Source organism: Canis aureus, chromosome 19, assembly GCF_053574225.1.
Source record: "Canis aureus isolate CA01 chromosome 19, VMU_Caureus_v.1.0, whole genome shotgun sequence".
NCBI classification, from domain to species: Eukaryota; Metazoa; Chordata; class Mammalia; order Carnivora; family Canidae; genus Canis; species Canis aureus.
In genome coordinates this window covers 44,098,244-44,114,016 of record NC_135629.1, presented here as the reverse complement: position 1 = coordinate 44,114,016, position 15,773 = coordinate 44,098,244, and the positions used below count along the sequence as shown (strand labels likewise).

Below are 15,773 nucleotides of genomic sequence, written 5' to 3'. Positions count from 1 at the left end.
TTTGCATTTACCCAATAGTTAGTGATACTGAGCATCTTTGCATGTTGCTTGTTGGCCATTTGTGTATCTTCTTTGGAGAAATGTCTGTTCAGACCCTCTGCCCACTTTTTAATTGAGTTGTCTTTCTTTTGTTGATTTTTAATAGTCCTTTACATATTCTAGATGCAGGTCCCTTGTCAGATGTATGATTTACAGAAATACTCTCCAGTTCTGTGGGTGGTCTTCACTTTCTATCTTACATGTAGGTCCTTAATCCATTTTTTAGTTAATTTTTATATACAACAAAGGTAAGGGACAACCTTTATTCTTCTGTGTCTGTTCATATTACCTTTTTAAAAAAATTATTTATTTGAGAGAGAGAACAAGCATGCGTGAGCAGGGAGAGGGGCATAGGGGGAGGCAAAGGAAAAGAATCTTAAGCAGACTCCTTACTGAACACAGAGCCTAACATGGGGCTTGATCCCATGACTCCAAGACCATGACCTGAGCCAAAACCAAGAGTCGGACGCTCAACCGACTGACCCACCCAGGTGTCCCATCGTGTGATCATAATACTTTTTAATTCATGTTCTCACAGAAATGTATCTTAGATACCAGACAGCTTCTGTCTTTATGTTTTGGTCTTCATATAATATCATTTCAGAAAGGGGAAGGGGTGTTGGTTTTTAGGCAGGCTTCACAATTCTTTTTTAATCCATACAAAATATTACATTAGCTCAATGTACCGTAATATCCTCAGTCTTCCCTATCATATTGAACATTTGGCCTTTTAATGTTTGGGCCTGTTACAGAAATAGCCACTCTCTGTATTTATATCCACATAGCTCTTTTTCTCTGTAGAATTACTTCCTTAAAAGACATTTCCCAGAATGGAAATTACTTGGTCAAAGGTTATGAACATTTTTCTAGTTCTTATTACAGGTTGCTTTTATTGGTTTCTGAAAGTACTATTATCAGTTTATAATGCCATGTACAATGATACACAAATTTCAGAGCAACTTCACAAACAGTGATGGTACCTTTCTAAAAGTTTTTGCTAACTTACCAGGTGTAAAATGATATTACTTCAAGATTACTTTAATGTCCATTTCACTTTTTAAAATTAACTTGTGTTTTATAAGATCCAAGTGATATATGTGTATCACATGAAAAGTCAAAAAGTGGGGCAGCCTGGGTGGCTCAGCAGTTTAGCGCCTCCTTGAGCCCAGGGCATGATCTTGGAGTCCCGGGATCGAGTCCCACGTTGGGCTCTCTGCATGGAGCCTGCTTCTCCCTCTGCCTGTGTGTCTCTGCCTCTCTCTCTCTCTCTCTCTGTTTCTCATGAATTAATAAATAAAATATTAAAAAAAAAAAAAAGAAAAGTCAAAACATATTAACAACGGCAGGAGCTTCCTTATCCAGCCACTTCATATCATTTTAGGTATGTGTTACTTAGGATATAAGTTTGGTGGCTACAACAGAGTCCTGAAAACACAGTGACTTAATAAGACAAGTTTATTTCTTGGCCACATGAATCTCAAAGCAAGTATAACAAGTCTGCTTTGTGAATGAGTCATGGCCAACACTCTTTCTGCGTTCCCACTCTGCCCTTCAAGGGTCCTGTCTTTACCTGTGTGTTTTGAGATGTTCTACACATCATCTGTGTTGTAAGTAAGAAAGAGGGAAAGAAGGACATCCTTCTTCCCTCTGAGAGCATGCCCTAGAAGTTGCTTCTGCACATACCCCATGACCACACATAGTGTAAGGAAGGCGGAACAGTGCTCTTGTGAACTATGCAGACGTGTGTCCAACTAATCATTCTGTTGCTGAGTCAGAAGGCAATGCAGGTCTGGGGTCAACTGTCACTCTGTGCTACAGCTGTTTCTATGGTACAGACCTCCATGTGTCCGGATAATATGCCCTCCCTGTTCCCTCCCAGTTCACCAGTTCTCAACATTATCCTGTGACTTTTACTCATATACCACTTCCCCTCATCTTCCATCCTTCTCTTCACATTTTATCATGTGATGTTTTTGAGAAGGGGCAGTACAGAATCAGAAATATTGGTGTCCACTTTGAGAAGTGCCAGCCACTTAGACAGCTGAGGGCAGCAGGTGCCTCTTAGCTTTGGTACCATTGGTGCTACTGAACCTCTACCCTGGAGACCCGTTTGGGTTACATGCTACTCTGCCCCCATTATAACCTGTCTTGTGCTTCCTGACTACCCCCACCAAGGTGAGTGAAGAGAAGAGCTGGCTTAGATGCCTATAGAGCTTATTTTACCCTCTTTGAAAAGAATAAATCTTACTTACTGGGCATATTCTAACTTTGGGGTTTATAAAACAGATTTTAGATAATTGTATAAAGTCTTAAAATATGGCAACTATAAGTAGTAAGAGTTCAAAAATTATAACTGTTGTCAGTTGCTTGTGTTGGAATAAGCTCAAGTAAACTCACTGATTGTTTAATTTACCCCTTTCATCCTTTCTTTCATTGGGACTGTGTTTGGGCCTTCATGCTTCCATTCCTGTATATAGTCAGTAACGATTCATCTATCAATGTCTTGTCTCCCTGCTGTGGTGGTTGTAACAAGCTTCATTTAAGATGACACACTGTTTGGATAATTCCAAATTAAGTATTTTATTATGACTACATAAATGTCATTCACAACTGAGCCAAGTATACTATGATTACATTTTCCTTTTGGTAATATACTTTCTGTTTTGCCTGAAGTTAATGATGTCCTTTTTTTTTCTCATTTGCTTTGTGTTCCTTGAATTTCTAAGTCTTCCCACACCCTCCCAGAGGCTCTTTAAAATTCCTCTCAATAGAGTTTTCTACATATTCCAACCTGTCAGATAAAGTTTTGATTCTCCTTTTTCCCCTGAAGATGCTCCCTGGGCCCTCCATACTGTTCAGGCCTGACCTGGTCACTCTCAAGGCCTCTGCTGCCCATCTGCCATCCTAGGGCTTCCCCTTATCTTTGTTTTGAATGTCCTGATCTTCTTTCCTTTGGTGGATCCTGTTTCCTAGATCCCATTTCTGTCTCTTTCTTGATTTGCCCCTTTGTTTTGCTGGAACACATCCTGCACTATCTCCTAAAAAAGGGTAGGTGGGAAGAACTGTTCTATCTTCGTATGTCCAGAACTCTCGTGCCCTCTGCTTAGTTATTCTCTATGTTCCTGTCCACTTCCATCTTCAGGTGTTAGGATTTAGAATTTCAGACATCTTCTTAGTCATCATAGATTTTTCTATTGCTTATTCTGTATAGTTGAGGTATTTTTCAAAAGGAAAGGGAGGTGGCGGGAACATCTTTACCATCCGTAAAGTAAAAATCCCATTTCACTTCTTTGGTTCTGAACATAGATGAACTTTTTTGTGTATTTGCATAAGCTTTTGATTTTCTCCTGGTGTGAATTATCCATTAATACCTTCAAAGAACAGATTCTTTAACAATTAGCACAAAACAGAAGTCTTAGTGCTTATTTTTCTCACTTGTCTCCTCAGAGACTCAGATGGTCTTAATATCCCAGCTGTCACTCGCTCTCATTTTCAGATTGCCTCACACCCGTGATGGCTGTGAACATGCTCACCCAGCAGGAGGCCCCTGTCGTTATCTTGGCCAAAGCTGACTTTGAGGGCTCTCTGGATTCCAAAATAGGTAAGTAGCTATTAAAATATAATCAACTTAATACACTCAGCAGGCTTCAGATCCAAATACCAGCCTGTTGCTGTCAACTGGAAGAGCTCACTGCTGATTCACGGTCTGTTTTACCTGTTTGGAAAAATGATATGCCTCTTCATTTACCCACTCACTATTTAAGAGCTACATTTTTGAAAACATACCCAGTATATCACACCTTGCTAGTTGCTATTAAGAATAATAAAAAGTGTCTGGCCCACAGGTCTGGCCAGTAGAACTAGTTGGTGAGACTTGCACGTATGACATGGGGAAGAGCACAACTCAGATGAAATCTGATTTCAGAGCTCATAGAACGAACAGCAACTGCAGAGCTGGAGATGCTGAGCACACATGATGGATTGGGCAGGGTTTGAGTGACGGCTTGAGGAGGTGAACTTGAGCCCTCTAGGGAAAGGACCATGACACAGCAGTCAGGTCGAAGGCGCATTTAGAGCTATGCACTGGAGGTCCTCCAGAGCCTTGCTCAGCCCTGGGAGTTCTAAGTTGTCACCCCACAGAGGCTGGGGGCAAACCAAGGACAGAACTGCCGACAGCTGGTCCAAGATCTTCCCTCGGATGGACCTGGGTACCCCTCTCCCCTGGCATTCCCGCTGCAGATCCCAGCCAGTCTCAAAATGCCAAAAGCCTGCAGAGAAAGTTCCTTCCACACTCTCAATTTCCTGGCACCCAGAAGAAATAGCATTTCTTACTGAAATCATGTTTTCCATCGTGATTCCCAGATCAGTTTTTGACAGAGTGATTTGAAGAAACATCCAAACAGAAAATGGATATTAAGCCATTCGGGTCATTCCCTTCTGACCATTTAAATCTAGAAAGTGTGTTGCTTGAGGGAAATAATTCCTTCTATTATTTTTATGTATTTTATAATTAGTAAGATGCATTAACACAACCAGCCAAGAGAAGCAATAAAGGAAGCTGTTGATGTGGCTTTTTCTCTATTGGGGGTAGGGAATATAATTTGAATCAAATTACTGGCACAATATTGAAAATTCTGAAAGAGGGGAGCCTGGGTGGCTCAGTTGGTTAAGCATCTGTCTTTGGCTCAGGTCATGATCCCAGGGTCCTGGGATCAAGCCCTGCATCGGCTCCCTGCTCAGTAGGTTCCCTGCTTCTCCCTCTGTTGCCCCCCCTGGTTGTGCTCTCTCAAATAAATAAATAAAAATCTTAACAAAAAGAAAAAATCCTGAAAGAAGAAAAAAATCTTTTTTTTGGATGTGCATGGAAATCATTTTCCCTGTTGTCTTGATTTCCCGCAGTTCCATTATTAACATTTTCTAAGTTACTGCTTCTTGCCTTCCAAGAACAAGCAATAGAAATAGAAAAGAGAAAAAGCAACTGTTTTTGCCATCCCACCTGCACGTTACAAATAATTCACATCCTGCTGAGCCCCACATAACCCACACTGTGGTCCAGAGCATTCTTTATGTGGTCAAATAAATTTTGGCCATAATGTCTCCATTCGAACATTTTTCTTGGTTACTCCAAACCATATGCTTCGGAACGTAGCAAATGGCTCTTTCCCTTCTTGCCCATGAACACTTTCTACTAATACTTATTGCTTGCCATTTGTCGTCAGCCTTCCATATCCTTCAGGTCCACTCTTAACATTTATTTGCCTTGTTAGATGCCTTTTGTCAGTTACCTCATCTGGAACACCACAGAACTTTCCATCACACCATGGAGCTTTCCATCTTGCCAAGGAGCTTTAGAACATGTCTCCCAAACATTAAATCACCCTTGTAGGGCAGTGTTCCAAAGAGGCCCTTTACGGAAATCTGATTCAAGCACTTTGTGGGTTGTCCTTAGTTTTCCCTCTTGGTGGCCACATGACGTGTTGTGTCTGCAAGGACATCAACAGTTTTGACAGCTGACTCTACAGCAGGAGTCCTCCACCTGGGGCGATTTTTGCCACCAGGGGACGTTTCACAATTCTACAGTCATTTTTCTATCACACTCAGGGGAGTGCTACTAGCAGAGACCAGGGGCTGCCCAACATCCTACGATGCTCAGCATAGCCTCACAAATCCAGGATACCAGGAGTGCCAAGATTGAGAAGGTCTGCCCTGCAGAGCCAACCACCAACAAGCTTGTTTTGACAAATAGCTGAAGCCAACAGAGTAGGCCTTGGCCCTCTGGATGAGCGATTTACTTATGCTCAGCTCCATCTCAAGGGCGTGTGTGGGTTGAACAATAAATTTCTATTCAGAATGAATGTACCATTGCCTTTGGGAACAAAACACAGCGTGCAGAAACACAGTGGCCAGCTTTCCACTTCCAGAGTGTGTGGATTTTTCTAAGGTGCCAGGAAATGCTAAAGGAGTCAGCCCTGCTTCTCGAGAGAATGCCTCTGTCCTTAGTCACTAAGGAAATTCAGATAAGAGGCTTTTCCAGATGCTCAGCAATTCATGATTTCAGTGACCAAAGGCATCTCAAATCATATATTTTAGAATTACAGCTATTTTTTTTTTAAAGACATGAAGCACAGCATAAAGAAAGGAAATCATGCTAGCGTGGTAAACTGGTTGTATTAGAGTGGTGGGTTTCTCCAAGACTGTCCTCCATTTTCCCAAGGAATGTGCTGCATTTTTAGAACTTCCATAGCTAAAAGAGAGTCTCCCTTAGGAATCGAAAGCTGAGTGTCAATGCTGTCAGTTATTTTGTGACTTGGGTATTTGCAAAGAAGGCGTTCTGTGTTTTTTTCCCCTCTGAATAGGAATTCCCAGCACCAGCCCAGAAGACACCACCTTAGCCCAGACTCTGGGCCTACCCTACTCTGAAGTTATAGAAACTCTGCCAGACGGCACGGAGAGAATGAGCAGCTCTGCTGAGGTTGGTTCCCTGTGGCACGGGCCTGACAGCTTCTCAAATCCTGACCTTGAGGATCCAAACAGGAGTTTGATGAGACATTTTCTTTCAGGTGCACATCACAGCCTACCATTTCACTCATGGTCTTGCAGCCTCATTTCATAATCTATGAAAACAAAACCATATTTTTCTTCAAGATCTAGAAATTTATCAACTCTACATCAAGCCTAATCCTAGAATAGTATGGTTTTCATAGTCACTATATTTGGGGAATCTTCTCCTTGGAGGGGAAAAAAAAATCCCCTCTTCCAAGGATACGGATTCCTTGGGAGGGTGGCTGAAATTGGCTGTTCTTCCTGGAGGTCTCTATTCTCCCCATATGACTGACTTGTTTTTGCCTAAAGTTAAGCTTATGTATAGAAGTGAACACTGAAGTTGAATCACGTTTATTTACTTGGGTCAGGTTCTCTCTTGCCAGGTGGTAGGTCTGGCAGGATTTGACCTTAGCCTTACCATTGACCTAGGCCAGGAAGTGTGATGATAGGGGTAGAGTGAGGGGTGAGTGGGAGACAGCAGAGATGGTGTTTCTCAAACCTAAGAGTAACCCCAGAATCGACTGGGGCCTTGTTCACATACACAGTGCCTTCCCCAACCTGGAGATTCTCATTCAGCAGTCCTGGGTAGAATCTATGAATTTGCATTTCCAACAAATTTACAGGTGCTGCTGCTGCTGCTGATGATGATGATCCAGGATCCACACTTTGAGAATCACTGGCCCAGAACTTTGCTACTCAAAGTCTGGTCCCGGGACCAGGAGTGCAGGCATCACTTATTAGAAGTGGAGACTCCCAGACCTTGCCCGAGTCTAATAAGATCCCCATGCAATTTGTGTACTTATAAAGGTTGACCGTTCTGATTTAGAGTACTCTCTCTTAAATGTGGCCGCCTTTTGGAAATACCTGGAAAGTTTCTAAACGACTGATACTTGAGTCCCACCCCAGAAATTCTGATGTAAAGATTATGGGGTGGGAGACACGGATTGATCATCAAGTGTGTTCAGAACTCCCCTGCTGTGATTTTATTTTATTTTATTATTATTTTTTTTTATTTATTTATGATAGTTACAGAGAGAAAGAGAGGCAGAGACACAGGCAGAGGGAGAAGCAGGCTCCATGCACCGGGAGCCCGATGTGGGATTCGATCCTGGGTCTCCAGGATCGCGCCCTGGGCCAAAGGCAGGCGCCAAACCGCTGCGCCACCCAGGGATCCCCCCTGCTGTGATTTTAATGTGCCACTGAGTCTGGGGACTACTGGTTTCACGTGCCATGTACCTGCCCATGTCTCTGAATCACCCGGGAGATGCTTATGGGTCCCAGCCTGTGTGATACTGATTCAATTAGATCTGAAGATCCAGGATTTTCAGGTTTGGGATTACCTGGCTAGAGGATATTTTATATATATGCATATAGATAAATATAGATGTTTAAAAATAAGAGTAAATGACAACATTTTCTGGCCTCATGTTTGTGCCTTCACTGCATAAATGGTATCCCCAGACATGAGTCATGCTCTAAGATGTTGAACCTTAAACCTTCTTTTAGACTGTGTTGGAGCAGGTTCCCTGGAGGTGGGGCAGAGCCAAACCAAGGTGCCTCTAAGGGAGCCCTGGATATCTCTCTGCAGGGCAAGAAAGGGGACACTCGTGGCTGAAATTAGGCATCTGAAGTGCCCAGAGAGCTGTGCACTCCTTAGTATAGGACTGATGTTAATTATGCTCCCGGGCTTCTCCAGATAGTTTTGGTAGTCTGTTGAATCCTCTCCTGGCTCTTGACTGAATATATAGGATAATAACGAATTCTTTCAGTGAGTGGAAGGAGAACAGGTGGTAAAAGGCTCCTATCATCTGTGAGTTTCTGGAATGTAAAGACAGTGATACATGGAGAAGGTGGCCTTTCAAGAGAGCTTGAAGTCATTTGTCCTGTGATTATATGATGGTGGGAGCGCAAAACAAAGAAGATGCCTCCCAGAGTATGAGTGCTTCCTTGGTAGCAAGCTCTCTGTGTGCCTCCAAAGACACTGCAGACCCCCCTTTTTGATAAAAGTCACTATACTTCTCTCTTTATGCCTCATCATCATAAGCTCGTTGCAGGCAGGGGACAGAATGCCTAGCAGAAGCCTGGCACATAGTAGGTATGCAGTCCATCTTCGGTGAACCAATTCCAGGATACCCACGATCCCCCCGTTGGCATTCCACGCTGACTTGATGCTCATTAGCTTGGTTCTGTGAAAAAGCATCAGGTGAAGAGAGAATTTCTCTTCTACTTTTAGTGTTTTGCTCTGCTCTCTGTGAAATGGGAGCAATTTAAATATAAAAGGAATGGTTCAAGTTCTTGCAGCTGTGGCTCTATGTTCCCCTGCTTTCCTGAAATACTTCTGCTTTAGGATATTGAATTTTCTTTTCTGGATTATTTTTCTCCCAACAGGGTACTAGTCATTAGAAATACATATCATGCAGTTCTTTGCTGGCAGCTCAATGCTGACATTTGATGATCTCTGTACTATCCCAGGGCTCAGGTGATAAGGAGAACCGCAGAACCAGGGCCAGTTTGTCCATGAGACACGGGGGACACAGTACCTAGGGCTTTTATGGTACTTTTAGGGGACCCCAAAAAGATGTCTTTTTTTTTTAGGTTTTATTTATTTATTCATGAGAGACACAGAGAGAGAAGCACAGACATCGGCAGAAGGAGAAGCAGGTTCCCCACAGGGAGCCCGATGCAGGACTCAGTCCCAGGTTCCCAGGATCATGACCTGAGCCAAAGTCAGACACACAGGCAGCCCCAGTGGCGCGGTGGTTTGGCGTCGCCTGCAGCCTGGGTGTGATCCTGGAGACCCGGGATCGAGTCCCACATCGGGCTCCCTGCATGGAGCCTGCTTCTCCCTCTTCCTCTCCCTCTGCCTGTGTCTCTGCCTCTCTCTCTGTGTCTATGAATAAATAAATAAAATCTTAAAAAAAAAAAAATAGACGCTCAGCCACTGAGCCACCCAGGTGCCCTGCTGATTTCTTTTAAAATCAGAGGGGAAAAAGTGAACTTTTAGGGTCAAAATAATGTTCATCCTTGACACAGTCATAAGACATAATTTTTAATACTATCCTAAGGAGGAAAGGGGCCACAGAGGCAAAGGCACCTAAGGGCTTATGAAGTCACAACACTGCCCAGCACAGACTATAGCAGTATGGGGGGGGTAGGGGGGTGGGGGACAGCTTGTCCTTGTGGAGGGAAGAATAGGCTCTCTGTCCTTTCCCTCACAGTTCACAGGCATGAACCGGCAGGATGCGTTTCTAGCCTTGACGCAGAAAGCCCGGAAGAAGAGAGTAGGTGGAGACGTGACAAGTAACAAACTGAAGGACTGGCTGATCTCACGACAGCGGTACTGGGGCACGCCCATCCCCATGGTGCACTGCCCGGCCTGTGGCCCAGTACCCGTGCCTCTGCAGGATTTGCCCGTCACCTTGCCCCACATCACGTCTTTCACCGGCAAGGGAGGCTCCCCACTGGCCGCGGCTTCAGAGTGGGTGAACTGCTCCTGCCCTAGGTAAGGAACCGCGCCCCCAGCCATGGCCTTGGCTGTGGCCCCCAGCAGCCTGCTGGAGTTTCAGGCTCTCAGTTCCCTTTCTGGCACTTCCGCCAGACTGGAAAGAATACCCTAGGTCTTTCTAGACCTTCGAGAGAAGGGGCTGGAATCTGAGGCCTGGCCCCCAGCATGAGCTCCCTCTCCTCTGTTCTGTGCTGGCAAAAGCAACAGCGTCCATTCACACCTTTACCAGAAATACCTGCCAACCGATGGAAAGCTACACGTTTTCATCCTGGCTTTCTAAAAGACCACTGTCTTCCCTTTCATATTCCAGAGAGCTCCTTGGAGCTGATAGAAAATGTTTTCTCCTCTCTGCCTTAGTTTTCCCACCTAGTAGCTGATGATAGGGGAGGTTTTTTCACAAGTAGCAGAGTGGTAGCTCCAAGGGTGAGTATGCACAGGGGTTTCATTCTGTAAGACACTGAAACATCTTCTCACTTTGGAAGTAGGATTGTATTTTATGGTTAGTTCACTGGCAAATAGGGTGTTTGTGACACCATACCAGCTGATTAGACAAATAAGTAACCAATCCCAGCTCCAGAATCTTTCTCCTTCCTTCTCTGCCTTACAGATCTTGATGAGGATGTTAAACTAATTTGGTCCTCTGCCAGTACAGAGCTGGGTTACGAGGTTGGCAATCAGGTAACAATCTCACAGTTGCAAGGCCCAAGCTGGGGAGTCAGACAGTAATGGATTCAAGCCCTGGCCCTGCCTCTTAACTAGCTATGTGATCTTGGTAGAGTCACATAACTTCTCTGAGTTTCGATTTTCTTATCAGAAACTAATATAACCCCTTCAAAGGGCTACTCAAAAGTACAGAATTAACACCTGTAATCCTCCACAGTGACACCTAACAAATATCTAGTAAATGGAAGTGTTACCACCATCCTTTCAGGTCCTCATCCCTAGGTGGTTTTAAGATCTAAGATGGGACTTGTGGGCAGGAACATAGGGAGCTCTGAGCCTTTTCAGGGTAGAATTGTGGGCTCCAGGAGAAAATAGCACACCCTCTTTATTGATAAGCAGTGACAAAGGGCTTCCCTGCTAGAGACACTGGCCTTCAGCACACCAGCTACAGCAGCCCAGGACCCGTCTGGTGGGGATAAGGCTTCCAACCCTGGCTGCAGATTCCTGGAGGGTGGAGCCCAGACTGTGGTGTTGATGAAGGCCCCCTGGATGATTCTAATGAGCATGCAGGACCATTAGTCATGGAACAGCATGGCCAAGCAGGGCAGTAGAGTTCAACAGATGTGGATTCCTTACTCTTGTGCTCCAAGACCTTGGGTAGATTTCTTAACCTCTCTGAATTTTAGTTACTCATCTGCAAAACGGGGACATGAGTAGTATCTACTTCGTAATCTCCAGGGTTCCTAAGGATTAAGTGAGAGAATGCCCGGGAAGCATTTGGCTCAGCGCCTGCACCCACTTTCACTGTTGGTACCATTGGAGCTAATGATGATCATACTGCTGTCACTGTCACCATCACCCATCTGCCCCACTTACCAAGTAGCCTGTGCCACACTAGCTCTTAGTGTCAGGAATAAAACGTGTTGGTTGTCCTCAAGTCCCACGTGACTGTTACAGAGAAAATCATCATGGCAAGCTGTAGCCAGACGTTACTCCTTTGATCAGTTGAGCCCTGCATTTTCTTCCTTTTTTTTTTTTTTTTTCAATTTCTATTTATTTATGATAGTCACACAGAGAGAGAGAGGCAGAGACAGGCAGAGGGAGAAGCAGGCTCCATGCACCTGGAACCCGATGTGGGATTCGATCCCGGGTCTCCAGGATCGCGCCCTGGGCCAAAGGCAGGTGCTAAACTGCTGCGCCACCCAGGGATCCCTGCATTTTCTTCCTGACTTGGACACCTGCATTGATGGTGAAGGAGAAGAAGTAACCTTTATCTTGTCATTATTTCCCCAAATAGTGTCTGAGTTCTGGTTGATTGCTCTCCACATAAAGAGATGTGGCTTTAATTTAGAGATGCACTGAGATCAGTGTCTTCTAGTAGCTCTGGGTGGTAGGAAACAGGACTCCCTCCCATAAACATCTGCCCCTAGGGACCACCACTGTTCCCGGAGGGAGGCCCCGGTGAGTCCCAGAGCCCCCTCATATCTGGGGTTCCTTTGTCTCTGCTCAGCCACTTCTACTTAATAAGCAGGAGTTTGGGGGGTGGCTGTTCCCTTCGGTACGATTTATAAAGCCAGTATGAACTGCTTCACAGATGCAGGATATAACTGCAGGCCTTCTTTTACTTTTAAATTAAAAGCAAACTCATACTCTTGCACACAAAGTTAGCAGACAATTCATCCGTTCCTCTCGAGGCTTCTCAGAATCTCCAAGAACCCCCAAGGATTCAGACTGCCAAAAGGGCAGCATTTAGAGGGGTGGTTGGTCCCGCTTCTACACCTCAGAAGGAAGAACCTGGAATGAGAACTGTTCTCCTACTGTGCTTCTCATTGCCACAAAGGGCCCCCGTTAGTAGCTGATGGTTGCTGACTCGTTGCATCCACTGCTGATCCAGGCCTTGAGGAGTCTTTAGTGGCGCTGGGCCCCTCCTACGCTAGGCTTGGCTAAGGGCATCCTCTCATGGGTTCCTAGAAGTGGGGTTTTTTGCATCCGGTTTGTGCAGTCCCACAGGCCCATCACACTGGGCACATGCTTCAGAACCAGTTCAACAGTTGGGCCCTTGAGGAACCTTACTCCTCCCCAGACATCCCCATCCCTAGGATGAGGATCACTTGTTCTTTTCAGCCCCTCACACACCAGCGATCTCTCTTCATTCTGGAACAGTGGTGCTATCTTCACCCTTCTGTGTCCTGCCCTTCAGTGATGGGAACTTCTGATTTGTGGTGTTTGCCAATTTCTATAGTATTGATACTTCCACCAAGGGCTAGTTTCGGCTACAAACTTGACATCACTTGTCACCGAGCTGAGAAGAGGTGCGAACACTTGATTTTCACAAGCTGGTATGAATTGGCTCCAGCACACCACTGCCATTGGGCCTCCAAGGTGACCTCCCTTCCAAGGTCATCCTGTTGGGTTTCAATTTCTGCACTACCCCCAGTCCTCACAGAGATAGAGAAAACCCAAGTTCATTCCTCAGCACAACATCTATGTTTGGTTTTCAGCTTCTCTTTGCAAATTGATTGGTTTCGCAAGTATCATGAAGTAGGCCTTGGCTGAAGGCAGTCTTGACATGCCTAAAATAAAAGTTAACGTGCAAAACAGACACTCCTGGTGATTAGATTTTCAACCAGGTAGAATTGAGACAAGTGGAGAATAATGCCTTTACTTGTTGAAGATTTAAATTTCTATTTATAAATTTCTTTATTTTTTTTTTAAGATTTTTAAAATCTATTTATTGAGAGACACAGAGAGAGACAGGCAGAGATACAGGCAGAGGGAGAAGCAGACTCCATGCAGGGAGCCAGACGTGGGACTCGATCCCAGGACTCCAGGATCACACCTTGGGCCTAAGGCGGTGCTAAACTGCTGAGCCACCCGGGCTGCCCTATAAATTTCTTTAAAACTGTACTCAACCGTACAAGGGGAGAGCATCTTCTGAATCACCAGTTCATGATAAGGCATTGTTCTTAAGACCTTCTAAATTGATACTAACCTGTCATAGCTGTCTCAAAAGCTGGTGGAACACCACATTAAGATTTATAAACGAACCAATTGATGAGTTTCCTTTATTTCTTAGGTGCAAGGGAGCTGCCAGGAGAGAGACAGACACGATGGATACCTTTGTTGATTCCGCCTGGTACTACTTCCGCTATACTGACCCGCAGAACACTCATAGGTGAAGCACTGCCGAACCCTTTGAATATGCGTCAGTCTGGGACCTCCCAAGAAGCTGATGCCAAGATGGAATTATAGATGCGAGAGATTCACTGGGGGCAGCGCCTGAGAGGATGGGGGGGAGGGAAGCAGGAGTTGGTGGGGAGAGGCCTTAGACCACCATCGTGCAAGCCCCACACCCAAAAAATAAGTAGGGACAGGAAGGAGGGATGGGTTGAAGAGCCTCAGACCACAGCACAGTTCTGAAAAAGTCTCAGCCAGGCCGATGGGAAGCCCTGAGCAACACTTGTCCAGTAGAGTCCCAAGTCCAGCAGAAATATCCCTGTGCTGGTCCCCTCCCTTTTGGGGAGCAGGAGCTGGCAGTGGTTCCGAGGCACACAGCTGGAAGCTGCTAGTCAATTGTGCCCCTTGAAACAGGCCCTCATAAGGCAGTATGTCGGATTTTTTTTTAAGATTTTTAATTTATTTGTTCATGAGAGACACAGAGAGAGAGAGAGAGAGAGCCAGACACACAGGCAGAGGGAGAAGCAGGCTCCATGCAGGAGCCTGACGTGGGACTCAATCCCGGATCTCCAGCATCACTTCCCGGGTGGAAGGCGGCGCTAAACCGCTGAGCCACCCGGGCTGCCCATGTGTGTTGGATTATTAAGTTCAATTCTTCACAGCCAAGCAGATCCCAAGTACAAGAAAAATGCAAAAACCAAAGAAGCAAGAAAATGCTGTTGTCCTAGCCTTCTTGGCCCTGTGGTGAACCGCACTGATGGGGCCATAAAGATGTAATGTTGTTTACTTAGCTGACAATAATGATGAGAGGGACGTAGGTAGGGAGCAGGAGGGAGCTAGGAAGCATTGTCTCTTGTCACATACACACAGTCATCTCTAAAACTGATAAATCGATTGTGAGTATAATTGCCAGAAGAGATAGCTACAAGAATTCCGAGTGGCTGAGGGCTGAGTGGGGGCAGTGTTCACAAAGGCAGGGGCTGGGGGCCAGTGTTGAAAGGACAGACCTCTCGGTATAATCTGAGTTTGCAGCCCTTTGCAGATTTCTCAAAGATAAATAGATGACCTCTGGGGATAAGAGCCATTGGGAGAGGGGATAAAGAGAATGAGCAAAAAAGAAAGCAAATGCCGAGTGCACAAAAACCACAAGCACCGCACTTCCAAGACCTTGCCAGGCTGCTCTTTGTCCACAGAAGAACCATCACTTTCCTAAGTCCACGCATAAAAATGCCCCCTTTTTCTCTCCAGTGGCTGTAAAATAATACATATCCAGTGAGATGGGTGCTCCTGCCCTCCCCCTGCCAGAGTCGTGCCCTGCAGTACTGCGATTCTGTCATTCCAAGTCCAGGCCATCCGGGAAGGAGGGGACCCGAAGTAAACGGTGGCCTGCAAAGGCAGGATAATGACCGGAGGCTGCTGTGGCCCCTCCTTCTGACTCTTCCTTCTAGAAAGGGCTACTGGTGCTTTCTGTTCAGTAACAGTTGCTTAGAATGCCAGGGCAGTCAGGCCCTTCCTCTCAGAATGCTTCAAAGAAAAATCTTACAGATGATGGAGGCTCAGTGGTGGATCCTTGACCAGGAGACACTTCTGAGGCCTTCACAGACTCTGATCTGGGAATACCACTTAGCACCTCTTTGCCCTCATAAAATGCGGCTGCTAGTTTTTCAGCACCAGCTCCAGTGCTCCCTAGGCGGGTTCTGTACTAAATCATGGATCTGAGCTACTTTCAACATTAAATGCACCCCACACTTGTTTTGGGATGAGTACCATCACCCTTGACCTCCCTTTTTTTTTTCTGTCACGTGGATTAGTAGTTGGATTTTTCTGAGGAACCATTATTCACAAA

General features: G+C 45.3%; 1 protein-coding gene across 9 annotated transcripts in view; it reads left to right on the top strand.

The window, feature by feature from the left end:
- Positions 1 to 15,773, top strand: part of LARS2 (leucyl-tRNA synthetase 2, mitochondrial) — a 188,978-nt gene that overhangs the window by 128,985 nt on the left and 44,220 nt on the right. For all 9 annotated transcript variants that reach the window (XM_077859188.1, XM_077859189.1, XM_077859191.1 and 6 more), the window contains 4 exons: positions 3,536 to 3,640; positions 6,396 to 6,511; positions 9,801 to 10,084; positions 13,827 to 13,925. In XM_077859188.1, coding sequence (XP_077715314.1) covers positions 3,536 to 3,640; positions 6,396 to 6,511; positions 9,801 to 10,084; positions 13,827 to 13,925 — 604 coding nt within the window. The remainder of the gene's footprint in view (positions 1 to 3,535; positions 3,641 to 6,395; positions 6,512 to 9,800; positions 10,085 to 13,826; positions 13,926 to 15,773) is intronic.